General features: G+C 41.9%; 1 protein-coding gene across 2 annotated transcripts in view; it reads right to left on the reverse strand.

Moving 5' to 3' along the window:
• maea (macrophage erythroblast attacher, E3 ubiquitin ligase) overlaps positions 1-19,713 on the reverse strand; it is a 164,509-nt gene extending 144,796 nt beyond the window's left edge. Inside the window, exons 1-2 of one of the 2 annotated variants that reach the window (XM_041191877.1) lie at positions 19,432-19,708; positions 12,167-12,349 (exon numbers count right to left, since the gene is read on the reverse strand). In XM_041191877.1, coding sequence (XP_041047811.1) covers positions 12,167-12,349; positions 19,432-19,500 — 252 coding nt within the window. In that variant the 5' untranslated portion in view covers positions 19,501-19,708. Of the gene's footprint in view, positions 1-12,166; positions 12,350-19,431 lie in introns of both variants that reach the window. The other variant, XM_041191887.1, reaches the window with a different exon arrangement.
• Between the last annotated feature and the right edge of the window lie 407 nt (positions 19,714-20,120).

Consider the following 20,120-nt stretch of genomic DNA (forward strand, 5'->3'; position numbering starts at 1 on the left):
AGAATATGTTAAGTTTGATGTAGGCAATATTGACTTTGTCTTTTATTAAATTTAACAGTATTCACTTTCTGAATGTAACTGGCACACCGAGGGAGAAACTTGCAAATGTAGTAGTTTCATTTAGCACTAGCAATTTGCAAAGATCAATAACCAACACCATCTCCCCTCTCTCAGGACAGAGTAATATAAAAGAACCATTTATTGTAACTGGGATAATACTATTTAATGTGGTAGATCACACAAATTTTCAACATGGGGACCAGGCAAGACATTTTCATCAAATTTCAGCCTCTCATAGGCCAGATATTCACACCTCAAGCACAGCATCTAGAGGATTGTCCTAAATGTTTCCATAATCAATTTATTAGCAGAATCTTTCCTGAAACAATAACTTCACTTTCCATAACCAACATTGTCTTTTTGGAGTATGAATGTGTGACCCTAGGGAGTGTCAAACCAATGCTGCTTAATTATTAAAATAACGATGCTATACCGAAGCAAAAATATCAATACTACAAAAGCTGAAAATCAAACAAAAAACTGAAAATACTGGCCACATTTTATAGATAAGGCAGCACCTATAGCTAGAGAACATACGAGTCAAGATTTCAGATTGTTGACATTTTAGATTCACAATGTTTCAACCTACACTAATTCTACCTGACTTGCTGAGTGTTTCCAACACTTTCTATTTTTATTGCTATGCAGAAAGTAAATTAGTCTTAAAAAATTTAAACAAACTAAAGCTCATGAAATTTTCACCCTCCAAGCGCCATCCATGCTTGGTTACTTCATAGACAATAATTTGACCAGTGGTGATATTCCTGCATTTAATGCTGTGAGTGCGCTTAAACATTGACCAGATCTTTTGGCCTTTAGAACAATTTTCAACCGATCAGAAATGGACTTTTTTTTTTAAAAAAATGGATCTGCCATGTCCAAAATAGACAAATTCGGCTCAGAAGTGCATAAAAATAGGGTAACTATCTGGAATTTGGAAGCGGGCTTCAACTGATACAATATGTTAAGAAAATAAATCAGGATTTAATAAAAACAACTGAAAAATTGGAAAAATAATCACAACAGGGCAAGAAAAGAAAGGCTTAGCCTAATTGCTCTGTTCTTCTGTTAATTTTTACAACAGTTTTATTACACAAAAATTTACCCAGTAGTTGTACCACAATAATTATTTAATGTCTAATGGCATTGCTAATAGACAAAAATAGTTTGACTCTTACTTTTCTACCACTCTAATACTTCCTGCATGTCTTCCAACCTTTGTCCTGATACACACTATCTCACACTTTTACTCTTTGGAGTCTCAACCTCAGTTCATCTCAAACTCTTGAGATCTCTCTTCCACCTGTATCCCACATTCTTCTGCATGTATAGTGGGGTAAGGAATGGCTATGCTAGCTGCATTTGGTATGTTTTTGCTGGAATGTCATTGGGGTGGGGGATTTCTGAGGCCCATGTCGCCACAGTGCAGCACCACGATGAGAGACGTTTTTAAATTCATTTCATGGGATGTGGTGTCACTGGCCTGGCCAGCACTTATTGTCCATCCCTTACTGTCCGAGGTGATGGTGGTGGTGATGATGAGCTGCCTTCTTCAACCCCTGCAGCCCACATGATGTAAGTACACCCACAGTGCTGTTGGGGAGGGAGTTCCAGGATTTTGACCCAGTGACAGTGGAGGAACGGTAATATATTTCCAAGTCAGGATTGAGTGGCTTGGAGAGGAACTTCCAGCTGGTGGTGTTCCCACTGTCTACTGCCCTTGTCCTTCTAGATGGTAGTATTCTTGGGTTTCGAAGGTGCTGTCAAAGAAGCGTTTGTGAGTTCCTGCAGTGCACCTTGTACATGGTACACAATGCTGCTACTGTTCGTGGGTGGCGGAGGTAGTGAATGTTTCTGGATGGTGTTGATCTTCTTGAGTGTTGTTGGAGCTGCACTCATCCAGGCAAGTGGAGACTATTCCATTACATTCCTGACTTGTGCCTTGTAGATTGTGGATAGGCTTTGGGGAGTCAGGAAGAGAGTTACTTGTCGCAGGATTCCTAGCCTCTGACCTGCTGTAGTAGCTACAGTGTGTATAAGGCTAGTCCAGTTCAGCTTCTGGTCAGTAGTAAGCCCCAGGATGTTGATAGCGGGAGTTCAGCAATGGTAATGCCATTGAATGTCAAGGGGTGATGGTTAGATTCTCTCTTGTTGAAGATGGTCATTGCCTGGCAATTGTGGCACAAATATTACTTGCCACTTGTCAGCCCGAGCCTGGATATTGTCTCGGTCTTGCTGCATTTGGACATGGTCTGCTTCAGTATCTGAGGAGTTGCAAATGGTGCTGAATTTTGTGCAATCATCAGCGAGCTTCCCCACTTCTGACCTTATGATGGAAGGAAGATGATTGGTGAAGTAGCTGAAGATGGTGGTGCCTAGGACACCACCCTGAGGAACTCCTGCAGTGACGTCCTGGAACTGAGATGACTGACCTCCAACAACCACAACCATCTTCCTTTGTGCTAGGTATGACTCCAGCCAGTGGAGAGTTTTCCAATTCCCACTGACTCCAGTATTGCTAGGGCTCCTTGATGCCACACTCGGTCAAAGGAGGCCACAGCGCCTCATGGATGTCCAGTCTTGAGTTGCTAGATCTATTCAAAATCTATCCCATTTAGCACGGTGGTAGTGCCACACAACACAATGGAGGGTATCCTCAATGAGAAGGCAGAACTTTGTCTCCACAATGACTGTGCGGTGGTCACTCTGACCGATACTATCGTGGACAGATGCATCTGCGGCAGGCAGGCTGGTAAGGATGAGGTCAAGTATGTTTTTCTCTCTTGTTGGTTCCCTCACCTGCCGCAGACCCAGTCAAGCAGCTATGTCATTTAGGACTCTGCCAGCTTGGTCAGTAGTGGTGCTACCGAGCCACTCTTGGTGATGAACATTGAAGTCCTCCATCCAGAGAACATTCTGTGCCCTTGCCAACCTCAGTGCTTCCTCCAAGTGATGTTCAGCATGGAAGAGCCCTGATTCATTAGCTGAAGGAGGGTGGTACATGGTAGTCAGCAGGAGGTTTCCTTGCCCATGTTTGACCTGATGCCATGAGACTTCATGGGGTCCGAAGTTGCTGCTACATTGACAGTCATGCTGTGTTTCAAGTGCGTTGTGTCGAAGGATCTTAGATTCCCTTGCTCCACATATGGATCGGTTACAGTTTCCTACCAACCTCAGAAGTCAGTGAATGATGCTATTCTGACCTTGGGCCATCTGACCCAACAGCACATGATTGGTTGGGCAACTATTCTCGCACTCCCATCCCTTCAGCTTTTAATACCATAGGAAGTTATTAGAATCGATCATTAGGGAGGTTATAGCTGGTTACTTAGAAGATCTCAAGGCAATTAGGAACAATCAGCATGGTTTTGTGAAAGGAAAATGTTTAACCAATTTATTGCAGTTTTTTGAAGGAGTAACATGCACAGTGGATAAAGGGGAGCCTGTGGACATACTGTACTTGGATTTCCAGAAGGCATTTGATAAGGTGCCACAAAAATTATTATGGAAAATAAAAGTGCAGGGTGTTGTGGGTAACATATTAGCATGGTTAGAAGATTGGCTTGCTGGTAGAAAGCCATAAATGGATCTTTTTCTGATTGTCAGTATGTGACGAGTGGCACAGGGATGTGTGCTGGGGCCTCAACTTTTTACGATTTGCATCAATGACTTAGATGAGGGTAGTGAAGACATGGTAGCTAAATTTGCAGATGACACAAAGATAGGTAGGGAACTAGAGATAAAAACAAAAAACTGCGGATGCTGGAAATCCAAAACAAAAACAGAGTTACCTGGAAAAACTCAGCAGGTCTGGCAGCATCGGCGGAGAAGAAAAGAGTTGACGTTTCGAGTCCTCATGACCCTTCAACAGAACTGAGTTCTGTCGAAGGGTCATGAGGACTCGAAACGTCAACTCTTTTCTTCTCCGCCGATGCTGCCAGACCTGCTGAGTTTTTCCAGGTAATTCTGTTTTTGTTTTAGGTAGGAAACTATGTTGTGAAGAGGACATGCAGAGGTTGCAGATAGATACAGATAGGTTGAGTGAATGGGCAAAGCTCTGGCAAATGGAGTTTAATGTGGGAAAATGTGAAGTTGTCCACTTTGGCAGGAAGAACAAAAAAGCAGAGTATTACTTAAATGGAGAATGGCTGCATTATTCTGAGGTGCAGAGGGATCTAGGTGTTCTAGTGGATGAGTCACAAAAAGTTAGTATGCAGGTACAGCAAGTAATTAAGACAGCTAATGGAATGTTATCCTTTATAGCAAGAGGGATTGAACATAAAAGTAAGGATGCTATGCTTCAGTTATACAGGGCATTGGTGAGACCGCACCTCGACTAGAGTGTAGGTTGACACCTAGAATGAGTGGGTTGTCTTAGGAGGAAAGGTTGGACAGACTGGGCTTGTTTCCTGGAGTTTAGAAGAGTGAGGGGTGATTTGATTGAAGTGTACAAGATCCTGAATGGCCTTGACAAGGTGGACACCAAAAGGATGTTTCCTCTTGTGGTTGAGTCCAGAACTGGGGACACTGTTTTAAAATTAGGGGTCGCTCTTTTAGGACAGAGATGAGGAGACATTTTCTTCTCTCAGCAGATTTTGCAACTTCGGAATCCTCTGCCTCAGAAGGTGGTGGAGGTGGGGTCATTGAATATTTATGAGGCAGAGGTAGATAGATTCTTGTTAGGCAAAGGAATCAAAGGTTATAGGGGTTAGATGGGAATGTGGAAATTAAAACATGTTCTTATTGAATCGCGGAGCAGGCTTGAAGGACCAAATGGTCTACTCCTGTTCCTATTTCTTATGCTCTTCTGTTCAACCATTCAAGCTTAATGAAAAATTGCAAAACCTTGATGTCAACAGGTTCACAACAGGTTTCCAAAGTTTACTCAGGGCCCATGTTAACGAGTACTGGATCTCCTCAGGGTACCGTCACCTTTGCTTTTCAACCTCTACATGAATGATTGTCAATCAGAGTACAACAACATAGCGATCCTGAAGTATGATACAGTATTGATTCATTTTTATTCATTCATGGGAATGAATAATTCATGGGATGTGGGCATTGCTGGCTAAGCCAGCACTTATTGCCTTACAACAGATTTCCTTCCATAAAGAACCAGATGGGTTTTTACAACAATTAGCAATGGTTTCATGACTTTTAATTCCGATATTTTATTGAATTCAAAATGTCACCATTGTGGGATTCGAACCCAGGTCCCCAGAGCATTACCCTGGAATACTAGTCAGTGACAATACCACTATGCCACCGCCTCCCTTGTCTTGAGTACTTGTGTGTCTCATAAGGAATAATGAAGGAACTTACAGGAACTCTGCGGAGAAGTTCATAAAATGGTGTGATAACACTTCCCTTAAATTGAATGGAAACAAGACAAAAGATCTAGTTACAGACTTTTGGACAAAGATATTGCTCCCATGAAGATTCATGATGTGGTCATTGAAATAGTTACTATTTACGAAGTATCTAGGTGTCAAAGTAAATGATAAGTTGAATTGGAGGGAACAGTGTATGGATGTGATGGTCAAGGCACATACACAATTATACTAGCTCAGAAAATTAAAATCCTTTCAAGCAGATCCCACAATCACAAAACTCTTCTATACGTAGTGAGAGTGCTGTCCTTTTTGGATCTCTCTCCTGGTGCTGTTGTCTTAAGAAAGTAGATTCTTCAAGAGTACAAAGATCATTAAAACAGACAGGAAGGGTATTTGAAGAGCAGGTCTTTCTTGGCCAAATCTGCTCTCGAAGAATTTTGACGAAATTTACAAATGTCACAAACAAAGAGAATCATCTCTTGTCTCAGTAATAATGCTGGTTGCACTGAGAGAAAATACTACAATCCTTTTGCAGGACAAATCAGTTCCTGAACTTGCTTGTGTGTCCTTCTCTATAAGGGCTCTTAACAGAAATTTGATGCATGGGTGAGGATATGCACTCATATTTTCACTGATTTTAAGGCACGGGGATAGTTTTTAAGACATTGTTCTGAAGTTAGACCTCTGTGATGGGGTGATTTTCTTTTCGTTATTATTCATTTATATGCAATTTTTTAATGAATGATCAATGTACCCAAAATGAATTTCCGTATCGACAATAAAGTGAAAATTGAAATTGAATTGAGAAAATTTAAATGTGGGATTTTTGTTTGTGCAACATGCCTGGAGAATAATCAAAATGAAAAATCATCCACCAGGAAGGAGAAAATAAGATGCTTAAACAACTAAATCAACAAAGAAGAAAATTGAATATCGCCCGATGAGCCAAAACAAAAACTTCAGACTCGACAAACACTAGACAAGTGTTATTATCCTGATGAATACAAAGAAACAGCTATTGTGTAACATTACATGTTTGCAATTCATTGCAATGTAATGTCTGCCAAGTAAAATACACTTCACAGGAAAATATCTTAGTTATCACTATTCCATCCACAAGTAGACTTGCTGTTTTAAGAAAACTATTAGAACCATTTAAAACAGTTACAAATTATCTAATCAATATCCTTTTGTTTCCTCCGCTGCAGATCATTTTTGAATACAATTTGTTTAGAAAGACTATTGATGAACACTTCAGGAGCACTGATGTAGAAAAGTTACTAAGCATAATTAAGTGAAGGAGTTAAATTATTCCTATATTTCTAACAAAATCTTCAATGATAGCCCAGAACCTGGTGGAGCAGAGCATCTTGTGGTATGTATCATGAGTTGGATTTCGTCCCCTCATTCTTCAACTCCTTTTATTTCTGTGCCACAAATTGGTAGCAGGCCAGTGATGTCATCATCTTGGCCCTTGGTAAACAACAGGACTCTATTTCCTTAACCAATGAAATTTAAGGATAATGAAAGAAACAGAGCAAATAATGGAGAGCAAATAGGATAAATTAGAGTCAAAGTAGATGCAGAAAGAGAAAGGGAGGTGGTGGTAGAAAAGAGACAGGCAAGGAAAAAAAATTTTTTTTGAACAATGCCTCTACAAGCAAGTTATTACCTGCCGGAGATTCCAGAGTTTCAAATGTTCTCTTTTGGGTCTTCCAAGTTGAGTGGCATGTCAAGACTCTTAATCACCACATTAACAGTATTGTTAAGCAATGGAATAGCAGCCCTAACTTTCAACAGCATACTTACCTTGCAAATCCAGCACTTTCTTGGCACTCATAGGGAAATTCCTGTTTCTGCAAGGCAGGGCAAATTGTCCAATAATTTGTGCAATTCCCAATTTACGGCATCTCTCCCTCACCAAAAAATATTTGAGATTTCTCTTGAAAAGCACATTTATAACAAGATGCACAGAATCATAGAATTGTTACAGCCCAGGACACGACCATTTGGCCCATCATGTCTGCACTGGCTCTCCAAATGAGCAACTCACCTAGTACAATTCCCCTGCCTCCTCCCCAAAACCCAGCATATTCAATCTTGTCCAGTAACAGTCTAATTCCCTTTTGAATGCTTCAATTGAACCTGCGTCCACCATACTCAGGCAGTGTAATCCAAAGCCTAACCACTCACTGCATAAAAAAGTTTCTACTCATATCACTTCTGCTTCTTTTACTAATTACTTTAAATCTGTGCTCACCTGTTCTCAACCCTTTCACGAATGGGAATAACTCCTCCCTTTCTACACTGTCCAGACCCCTTATGATTTTGGACACCTCTATCAAATCTTTTCTCAACCTTCCCTTCCCTAAGGAAAACACAATAAACACACCATTATTTTTCCTGCAAATTCTGGACCATTAATTCAGCAAAAATAATTTTCCAAAGTAATTCCTTCAAACCAATACATCAGGATATCAAAATACCTAAAAAGCGATGTTGTACGTAATTGATAAGATTGATTTTAAACTTCACAGCAAAAATCCCTCTTTAACCAATAGTTCTTTAAATAGCCACATTATGGATGATGAGGTGAAGGTCAAGAAGAATGAAGATAATAACAGCGCTCATAACAAAAAAATAGCTAAAACTGAATAAAACTAAAATTTAGCATATATCCAAAACATCATGCATTAATATTTCTATCAGTCTTATAATGCTATAAGAAGCTGTATGAAAGGATAGGTGATGGCATAGCAGTAATGTCACCGGACTAGTAACCAGAGGCCTAGGCTCATGCTCTGGGGATACAGGTTAAAATCCCACCACAGCAGCTGGTGGAATTTAAATTCAATTAATAAACCTGGAATTAAAAGCTAGCCTCAGTTACAGTGAACATGAAATATTTACTAATGTCCTTTAGAGAAGGAAATCTGCTTTTCTTACCTGGTCTGGTCTCCAAGTGACTCCACACACACAGCAATGTGTATGACTCTTAAATGCCCTCTGAAATGGCTGAGCAAGCAACTCAATTGTATCAAACCATTATGAGCCCCAAAAAAATTAAAATTGACCTAGGCACTGGAAACAACAACGGCACACCCCCTGCCAATCCTGCAAAGTCTTTCTTACTAACATCTGAAGGCTTGTGCTAAAATTTGGAGAGCTGTCCCACCGACTAGTCAAGCAAAAGCCTGACATCGTCATTCTCATGGAATCATACGTTACAGACAATGTCCCAGACACCACCATCACCATCCTGGGTATGCCCGTACCACTGACAGGACAGACCCAGCAGAAGTGGCGGCACAGTTGTGTACAGTTGGGGGTGGGCGAGTACCCCTTCGAGTCCTCAACATTGACTCTCGACCCCCTAACATCTCATGGCACCTGGTCAAACATGGGCAAGGAAACCTCCTGATTACCAACCACAGCATGCCCTCAGCTGATGGATCAGTGCTCCCCCACGTTGAACACCACTTGGAGGAAGCACTGAGGGTAGCAAGGGCACAGAATGTACTCTGGGTGGGGGACTTGGTAACGCCACCACTGACTGAGTCCTACAGAAAACAGCTGCTAGACTGGGACTGGAGCAGGTGGTGAGGGAACAAACATGAGGGAACACCCACTAGACCTTGTCGTCACCAATCTACCAGCTACTGATGGAGCTGTCCATGACAATATTGGCAGCAGTGACCACCACATAGTCCTTGTGGAAATGAAGTCTTATCTTCACATTGAGAATGTCCTTGACTGAAGACCTGCGCACCAGAACTTGCCACACCCCTAGCCAAGCTGTTCCAGGTACAACACTGGCATCTATCTGACAAGGTGGAAAGTTACCCAGGTATGTCAAGTCCACAAAAAGTAGGACAAATCCAAATCCACCAATTGCCACCACATCATTCTACTCTCGATTAACAGCAAAGTGATGGAAGGGGTAGTCGGCAGTGCTATTCAATGGCATTTACTCAGAAATAACATGTTCACTGTTGCTCAGTTTGGGTCCTGCTAGGGTAACTCAGCTCCTGATCTCATTACAGCCGTGGTCCAAACATATACAAAAGAGGTCAACTCAGGTGAGGTGAGAGTGATTACCCTTGACTTCAAGGCAGTATTTGCCTGAGTGTGGCACCAAGGAGTCCTAGCAAAATTGGAATCAATGGGAATCGGGCGGGGGGAAACTCCACCGTTTGGACTCGTACCTGTCACAAAGGAAGATGGTTGTGGTTGGAGGTCAATAATCTTAGTCCCACTGCAGGAGTTCCTCAGGATGCTGTCCTAGCACAACCATCTTCATCAACGACCTTGCCTCCATCACAAGGTTAGGAGTGGGGATGCTCAGCACCATTCGTGACTCCTCAGATACCGAAGTAGCCCGTACGCATATGCAGCAAGTCCTGGACAATATTCAGGATTGGGCTAGGTGGCAAGCTGCATTCATGCCACTCTAGTGCCAGGTAATGACCATCTGCAACAAGAGAGAAACCAATCATCTCCCCTTGACATTCAATAGCATTACAACACCGAATCCCCTACTAACAACATTCTGGGGGTTACCATTGACCAGAAACTGGACTGAACTAGCCATTTAAATACTGTGGCTGCAAGAGCAGATCAGAGGCTGGGAATTCTGCAGAGAGAAACTCACCTTCTGACTCCCCAACGCCTGTCCACTATCCACAAGACACATGTCAGGAGTGTAAAGGAATGGTCTCCACTTGCCTGGCTGAGTGCAGCTCTAACGAAGTAGCTCAATACCATCAAGGACAAGCAGCCCTCTGAATGGCACCCCACACACCACTTTTAACATTCACTCCCTTGAACACCGATGCACAGTGGCTGCAGTGTGTACCATCTACAAGACGCACTGCAGGAATTCACCAAAGCTTCTTTGACAGCATGTTCCAAGCCTGTGACCTTTGCCACCTAAAAGGACAAGGGTAGCAAATGCATAGGAATACCACACCTGCAAGTTCCACTCCAAGGAACATGCCATCCTGACCTGGAATTCTATCACCATTTCTTTACTATCACTATGTCAGTCCTGGAATTCCCTTCCTAACAACACTTTTGGGGGTTACCTCTACCACATGGGCTGCAGAAGTTTTAGGCTTCTCAAGGGCAATTAGGGATGGGTAATAAATGCTAGCCGAGCCAGCAATGCACACATCCCATGAAAGAAGATAAAAAAAAAACAAAATCAGTGCAAGCTCATAAAAGCAAAATACTACAGACGCTGGAAATCTGAAACAAAAACAAAAAATGCTGAAAAAACTCAGCAGGTCTGACAGCATCTGTGGTAGAGAAAGACAGAGTTAATGTTTCAAGTCCGTACCGGACGTGAACTTTGTCTTTCTTTCCACAGATGCTGTCAGACCTGCTGAGTTTATCCAACATTTTTTGTTTTTGTTTCAGTGCAGGCTCAACTACTTAACTACTTCAATTTTCAGCCACATGTTAGGCATTTGGCTCGACTAGTACATGTCAAAATTTAGCACTAGTTCAAAATTCAGACCAGTTAAATTTCAGCTGCAAAATACTAGTCGCAAACTTGTAGCTGACACATAGAAAAATAAACAGTTTTGCATTTACATTAGAGTAAATGCCCAGGTAAAAAAGTTGCCAATTTTGGATATTTGTAGATGTAATCTGGAAAGTACAAGATTCAAATATAGATTGCAAATGTAAATCGCTTGGCTAGAAGATAGATGGGTGTGTTTCAAAAGAATAATCCATCTCAAGAGTTAACCTGCTACCAGCCCCTAGTATAAATATTGGTTAGTTACTTTCACTATTATACTTGCAATGTGTCATATCAAATCTATTTACAGACTTAGTGTGTGGATGAATATGAATAAAGGGGCTATTCAGTGCCACATCCATACTTGCAGTAACTTTATTCGAAGTAAAGCATTTAACTTTTCATAACTCCAATTCCCAATACAGACCACACTGATAAAACGTTATGTTTACTTTATAGCAGCTGAACCCTTCTACTAATCAACAATAGGAATTCTACCTCACTAGCCCATAAGCATGCAAATGAAACAAACAACCTTGTTATTTTGATGGGCTGGGTAAAAGAAAAATAACATATAACAAATAATAATGCACATCCTGGATCTCAGAATACAAAGTTTTTTTTAAAATGGTATAAATGTTGCTCAGACGTCAAGCAAAATCCAACAGGAATGGCCAAATGTACAAAGTCCTAAGCATAACAAAAGGGTACAATTTTACATTTTCATTAATATTTTTTCTCAAAATGACTTGCTTCAAAGTAAAAAAAACATTTGATTTTCATGAGGAAGAATGTACGTTTTTACAACAATCAATGATAGTGATAGTGACCATGAAACCGAGTCTAGTTTTCAATTCCAGGCTTTTGTTTTATTAAATAAATTTAAATTGTGCCAGCTGATATGGTGAGATTTGAACCAGTGTCCCCAGAGCATTAGTTTGGACTTCTAGATTACCACTCTTGTGGCATTATCACTATGCCACCATTTTGGTCTGCATGCACGTAACAAAGTGAATGTATTATTAAACTATCAGAATTTCATTGAGATAAGAGCCCATTCCTCTTAAAAAATGTAATTGTTATCAAGCCTTTTTAAAATACTGTTACTTTATGAAAAGAAAGACATTTTTAATTTTGCTCTTTAGGTCAGTTGTCAAGAATAGCACTGCTACTAAATATCAAGTGTACCAAACATTTCATAACACCGAAAGCATAAGCTTTTGTCACCAACATAAAATATTTATTGTACCTTTCTCTTCAGAGCACTGAGTTTCTCAACCACCCCATCTAGCAAGGTCACCACAGAATCCACTGCTGGGCAGTTGCTCAATGTTTTCTCTAGTTCTGCAACGACCATGGTCACATGACTAGTTTCTCGGTCAATATTCTTCTGGGCAGCTCGGAAACGTTTATTCAAGGTTTCATAAGGTACCTACAAGAAAACATTACAATTACTGAATTATTCCACAAAGATGAAATAGGGAAAAACACTGGCAGTACTTTGTAATGATATTTTCTATTAGGCAATAAGGTACATAACAATAATAATAATGGAAAAGATATTCAAATCTGAACCAGTTCTCTTGTAGGTAGTTGGAACAATTTAACTGTTTCATGGTCTAATGCTTATTACTATAGCAGGTTAACAGTAAAACTTTTTGATAATCCCACTTTGAGGTCAATCTGGTTCTTGCGTTCCCACTAAGAAGGGTTGGATTTATTATCCCAAGAAATCTGACTTTCTAAAATTTCTGCCTCAAATTTTCAACTCAACTCATAACAGTAAGACAACAAAAATCATACAGCGTTCTAACAGATCACTGATCTGCAATTTTAACTTTGTTTTTCTCACCACTGATGTTGTCAGATCTGTGAGTATTTCCAGCACACAAAAGAAATAGGAACAGGAGTGGATCACACGGTCCGTTGAACATGCTCTGCCATTCAATACGATAATGGATGACCTTGGGTTTAAACTCCAATTTCCCACCCGCTCCTCACATCCCTCAATTCTGTAATGCACCAGTCCCAGTCTTAAAAGTATTCAACAATGGAGCGTCCACAACACTCTGGGGCAGAGAATTGTAAGTGTTCACAACCCTTTGAGTGAAATTATTTCTCTGCATCTCAGTCCTAAATGATCAGCCCTTTATCCTGATACTGTGCTCCAGTGTTTGATTCCCCAGTGGAAACGTCTCAGCATCTACCTTATCAAACTCCTTCAGAATCTTGTATGTTTCAATGAACTTGCCTCATTCTTCTAAACTCCAGAGAACATACGCCTAATTCACTCAGCCTCTCATCAGAGGTCAACTCTTTTCATCTCAGAAACCAATTACTCTCTCGAATGCAAGTATATCCTTCCTTACATATAGAGACCATATCTGCACACAGTATTCCAGATGTAGTCTCACCAAAGCCTTATACAATTGTAGCAAGACTTAGTGCAAGAGGATTGAGCCCAGGAAAGGGCAACATGCCGGTAACATGCCATTTGCCTTCCCAATTACTTGCTGCACCTGCATGCTAACTTTCTGCACCCTTGTACAAGCACAGCTGAGACTCCTTGAACACATACAAGTTTCACACCTTCTATAAAATTTTTTTCAAAATATTCTCTATGAAAAGTGAATAACTTGACACTTCCCTACATCTGCTGTCCTTACCTGGTCTGGCCTACATGTGACTCCAGACCCACAGCAATGTGGTTGACCCAAAAATACCCCCTGAACAAGGGCAATTAAGGATGGACAATAAATGCTGGCCTAACCAGCGATGCTCACATCCCATGAATGTTTTTAAAAAATTATACTCCATCTGAGATCTTGTTGCCCAATCAGCCAACCCGCCTGCATCTACATTGCAGCCTGTGTCCTCCCCACAGCTTTCCTTTTCTCGTTTTGTATCATCAGCAAACGTAGATAAATTACTCTGTCTCTTCATCTAAGTCATTAATATAGATTGCAAATAACTGTGGCCCTGGCACAGATTCTTGAGCACTCCACTGGTCACAGCCTGCCAACTTAAAAATGCCCTGATATGCTACTCTTTGCTTCCTATCCATTAACCAATCCTCTATCCATGCTAATAGATCAACCCCCAATCCATGAGCCCTTACCTTGCCTTGTAATCTTTTGTGTGGCACTTTTCCAAATTTCTTTTGGAAAACCAGGTAGACAACATCTACTGGCTCCCCATTACCTACCTTACTGATTACATCCGCAAAAAGCACTAATAAATTTGGCAAACATGATTTCCCTTTTGTAAAACCATGTTGATTTGTTCTAATCATCCTGTACTTTTCTAAATGCATTGGTAAGGTGATGTATTTTCTCTTTTTATTTTAGATTTACAGCTTCTGAATATAGAAACAGTGCAAGGGTTGACTGGGTGTTCTTGGTATACATGTAAAAGCTGATCTCATGTCTTCAAAATGTTGATCGTGAAGAAGCCAATATATACGTACATATGAACATACGAATTAGGAGCTGGTGTAGGATATTCGGCTCCTTGAACCTGCTCCATCATTCAATAAGATCATGGCTGATCGGAACGTAACCTCAACCTCACATCCCTGCCTACCCCCAATAAACTTTCATCCCCTTGTTCGATGAGGAAAAAGGAGTTGGCTAAGGATAGATCCTTGCAGGACTCCAGTAGTAATTGTGGAAAATCAGATTGAGCAGCCAATATCTGATGGGATTATCAAAATATTGGAAGAATACTACAACAATATTTCACATCATAGCAACAGGAAATAGTTTTGAAATAATCTGGAGAAAAAAAGTGTTTCAATCACAGATGCTGCCTGACCTGAATATTTCCATCATTTGATTTTTATTCTAGATTTCCTGAATATGCAGTAATTTGCTTTTGCATCAGTAGATTAGCGAAGCGGTTTGCTAGACATCACAGTCTTAAACGACCTTCCCTGGCTCCTCCAATCTTCAACAATAAGAGAGAGAAACTCATGGACTATTCTTTTTAAATAATGATCTATCCAGCTGCCTCTGCTACTTCTATCTGCGGGGCCAAACTTTCTAAGATTCTGCCCCCATTCTCCCTGCCTACACTCAACATTCAGAAAACCAAAGTCCTCAATCAGCAAGTCCAAATCACACACCCCAGCCCCATTGATTAGGATTCATGATGAGTGCCTGGAAAATATGGAATACTTGCAGTATCTTGAAAGTTATCTTTCATAGAAGGCTGACAACTGACGAAGAAATCCAGCATCACTTGAAATCTGCTGGTACAGCTATTGGCCTCCTGAGGAAGCAACTGTTTGAAGATCATGACACCTAAACTGAAACAAAACTCATGGTCCATAATGCAGTCATGATCCCGTCCTTATTGTACACGGCTGAAACATGGACAACGTATAGTAGGCACCTCAAATCACCGGAGTCATATCATCAATGTTGTCAGTGGAAGGTCTTGCATATTAAGTGGGAGGACAGATATACCAACATAAGGTGTCTTCTCACGTATTGAGGTTACGATTATCCACCATCAACTTCATTAGGTTGGTCATATAGTTCGGATGCCAGATACCAGGTTCCCAAAACAGGTCTTCTTCCAGCTCAGTCAGGGCAGGCGTACCAGAAGACGACAGGAGAAGCCTTTCAAGGATATGCTGAAAGCCACCATGAAGAAATGCGACATTGACATCAACACCTGAGAGACCATCACCTTGGGCCGAACCAGCTGGCAGCAGAATCTGTAGGAAGGATCCTAGCTTTTTGAGACCCAATGACAAAAAAAAATGAAGAGGAAAAGCAAGAGCAGCAAAAAGAGCATGCCAGGACCTGAACTGATTACACACAACCAGACATTCCACATGACAACAAATACCCTACATGCCATAAAGTCGGATTGGCCTCATCAGCAATCTTCGAACTCAGAAGGCAATCATCCTCGCTAACCAATAATAATAATTCATATCATTGTCTCCTATCTCCCCTCATTGCCTCTCCGAGCTCATCTTGTTCATGAAACCCACCTCCTGCTTCCTTGACCCTATTCCCACGGAACTGCTGACTACCCAACTTCCCTTCCTGCCTCCCATATGGAGGCATTGGAGAGGATGCAGAGGAGGTTTACCAGGATGCTGCCTGGTCTGGAGGTTATTAGCCACGAGGAGAGGTTGGAGAAACTCAGATTGTTCTCACTAGAGCGACGGAGATTGAGGGGCAACTTGATAGAAGTTTACAAAATTATGAGCGGCATGGACAGAGTAGATAGTCAGAAGCTTTTTCCCAGACAGGAAGAGTCAATTACTAGGAGACATAGATTTATGGTGAGAGGAGAAAACTTTAGAGGAGCTGTGCAAGGCAAGTGTTTGTACACAGAGGGTAGTGAGTGTCTGGAATTCGCCGCCAGAGGAGGTGGTGGAAGTAAGTACGATAGTGGTGTTTAAGAGGCAGCTTAACAAATACATGAATATGATGGGAATAGAGGGATAAGGACTCTGGATGTGCAAAATGTTTTAGTTTTACAGGCAACATGATCAGCACAGGCTTGGAGGGCCAAAGGGCCTGTTCCTGTGCTGTACTTGTCATTGTTCATATTAGTTGATATTATTGACTGCTCTCTCCCCCCTCAGGAACTGCTTCTTTTCCTTCGCATCTGCCATCATTACCACTTGGCTCAAAAATAAAACCCAATCCCATCTCCAGACTAGCTTTCTCTCCAAATTCCTCGAGTGTGTTCTCACCTCCAAAATCCATGCCTGTCTTTCTTGAAACTTCATGTTTGAATTCCTCCCATCAAGTTTTCACCCTCACCACAGCATTGAAATGGCTCTTACCAAAATCACAAATGGCATTCAAGATCAATGTGACAAAGGTAAACCAGCCCTCCTGGTCTTTCTCAACCTAACCACAGTCTTTGACAGGATTGACCATAACATTCTGTTCCAGTCCTGTCCTCTCCTCTCCCGACTGGGTGGGACTGCATTTACCTGGTTTCATTCTCATCCATCCAGTCGCAGCCAGAGAATCACCTGCAATGACTTCCCATCCCACTCCTACATCCACTACCTCTGGTGTCTCCCAAGGATCTATCCTTGACTCCCTATTTCTTAACATTTATGACTTGTCCACAAAAAAGCAAGGCAAATCCGATCCAAAAAATTACTACCTTATCAGACTACTCTCAATCATCAGCCGAGAGATGGAAGGCATCACCGACAGTGCTAACAAGCAGCACTTGCTCACCGGTAACTAGCTCACTGAACCTCAGTTTGGGTTTTGTCAGGACCATTGTACTCCAAATCTCAATGGAGCCTTAGTCCAAACATGGATAAAAAGAGCTGAATTCCAGAGGTTGGCTGAGTGACTGTCCTTGACATCAAAGCAGCATTAGACTTGGTATGGCATCAAGGATACCTAGTAAAATTGAAATCAATGGGGATCATCGGGGAAAATATCTCCACTAACTCTACTGGGGTCATACATAATAGAAAGTAAGATGGCTACCATTGTTGGAGACCAGTCATCTCAGCCCCAGGACATCACAAGAGTTTCTCAGAACAGGTCCCAGGAACAAACACCTTCAGCCACTTCGTCCATGATCTTTCGTCCACAAGATCAGAAGTACGGATGTTCACTGGTGATTGCACCGTGTTCCATTCTATTTGCAACTCCTCAGATAATGAAGCAGTCCATGTCCATATGCAGCAAGACCTGGACAATATTCTGGCTTGGGCTGATAAGTTACAGGCAGCCTTCATGCCACACAAATGTCAGACAATGACCTTCTCCAACAATACAGAATCTAACCATCTCAGCATGACATTCAACGGTATTACTAAATAGGGGTCACCACTGACCAGAAACCAGCTATATAAATACTGTGACTCCAAGAACAGGTCAAAGTCTGAGGATTCTGAGACGAGTAACTCACCTCCTGATTTCCCAAAGCCTATCCACCATCTACAAGGCACAAGTCAGGAGTGTGATGGGAACACTCCACTTGCCTGGATGAGTGCAGCTTCAACAACATTCAAGAAGCTTGACACCATCCAGGACAAAGCAGCCCACTTCCTCGACACCTCATCCACCACCTTAGACATTCAATCTCCCCAACACTATGATATCAGGACTACAGTGCAGCAACTCATCAAGATTTCTTCAACAGCATCATCCAAACCCCCTGACCTCTACTGCCTAGAAGAACAGCAGCAACTGATGCGTGGGTCTGCCACCACCTGAAAATTCCATTCCAAGTGACACACCATCCTGACTTGGAAAAATAACGTTGTTTATGGATCAAAATACTGGAACTCTCTGTGCAACAGCACTGTGGGTGTACCTACACCAGACAGTTTACCTTCTCATGGGCATTTGGTGATTGGCAATAAATGCTGGTTTTGCTAGCAACATTCACATCCCACGAACAAATAAAAGAAAATCTACACGCTGCATCTCAGTGACACAATCTGAAAACATAGCTTCCACATGTAAGGTGCCAATATTCAGCTCCACTTTAGCTCTACTGCTTTTAACCACTCCACTGCCTCTAAACTGTCAGGCTACTCCGCCTCAGTTTATCGACCAAAGAAACCTTCATCCATGTCAGTTACTTCTAGATTTGACTATTCTAACATGTCTGGCCAGCCCCCATCATACTAAATACCCTCTACAAACTTGAAACCAGAATCTACCATAACTCACACAAAGTCCCATTCAGCAATCACCCACCCACCATTGTGCTCATTTCACTGGCTCCCAATTAAGCAACACATTGACTTTAAAATTCTCTTCATCATTTTCAAATCTCTTCATATATTTTTCTTATTCCAGCTCTGTAATCCCCTTTGGTCATACAGCCACCCCTCACAACCCCAAGATGTCTGCACTCTGCCTATTCTGACCTTTTGACCATTTTTGATTTTAAACACTCCAAAAGTGACAGTCATGCCTGACCTCAAGTCTGGAATTCCCTCTCTAAATCTCAACTTGTCTCCCTTTCTTTCCTCCTTTAAAATGCTACCTCTTTGACCAATTAAATTTAGTCATCTGGCCTAATGTCATCTTAACGTGGCCCAGTCCCTAATTTTGTTTGATAATGCTCCCGTGAAGCACCTTGGGCCATCTTATTGTGACGCTATAAAATGCAAATTGCTCGTGTTATAAATGACATCCATCAATACAGCTGATTAGAAAAATTTAATACTACGACCGAACCAAATGCAAACTCGAGTGAGTGGAGATTCGTTCATCTTAAGGAATGTATTTAGGGCATTGGAGCAGAATTAAAGTTCATCATCCTCCTCACTCCAAAGTTATACAATAAAAAAACTCGAATACCTCATCCTGAATGTAGACCAGGATATATATATAAAAACACAAATAAACATTTAGCTTCCATGGAAAGGCTAAAAGTGGCACTTGATTCTGGCTGCTTTTCTTCCTTGTGACTTCAAGATCACACCTAGTGTACAGCCGCAGAAAATATTAACTAGGCACAGCCATTAGGGAAATGATTTTATTCACCATATGCAAAGCATACCTTTAAAGTCGGATATTCCTGGACCTTTAATGCCATCGAGAGTTGAGCAGCTGATTCCTGAACCGCCATCTTAACTCAACTATCAATACTGTGGTGCAACATGGGTAAAAGAACGGAGCCAAAATTAAAGACGAGAAATGGAAAATAAAAACTTCACAAAGTGACCAAACCTGAACGAAAACTTTTTTAAAAGAAAAAAAGTCTGTCATTTGATCTGTTTATTTATTACATTTGACAACCCTGCCTCGTTTTGATCGCCTTGGCAACCCGGCAGTGGCAGTATTTAAATCTTCGGCAAGTGAACGAACGCGATAAAGGCACCAGGCACTGCCCATCGCCCCGCCCGTCTCATCGCCCCGCCCCTCTCAATGCTCCGCCCTTCTCATCGCCCCGCCCCTCTCATCGCCCCGCCGCTCTAATCGCTCCGCCCTTCTCGTCGCCCCGCCCCCTTTCATCACCCTGGCCAAATGGGCCGCCCACCACTCCTCAACCCATCCAGTGCCCGGCCCCCTCCCCGCCTCAACCCACCCAACAGCTCCCCTCCTCTTCAACCTGGACACTGCACCACCCCCTCTCCTCACCAAGCCCCCTCCTCACCATGGCCCCTCTCCTCACCCTGCCCATACCGCCACCCCTCTGTACACCCTGCCCACAGCCCAGCCCCTTCCTCACCCCAACCATTCTCCTCA

This window comes from Carcharodon carcharias, chromosome 1, assembly GCF_017639515.1.
Source record: "Carcharodon carcharias isolate sCarCar2 chromosome 1, sCarCar2.pri, whole genome shotgun sequence".
In the NCBI taxonomy this organism is placed as follows: domain Eukaryota; kingdom Metazoa; phylum Chordata; class Chondrichthyes; order Lamniformes; family Lamnidae; genus Carcharodon; species Carcharodon carcharias.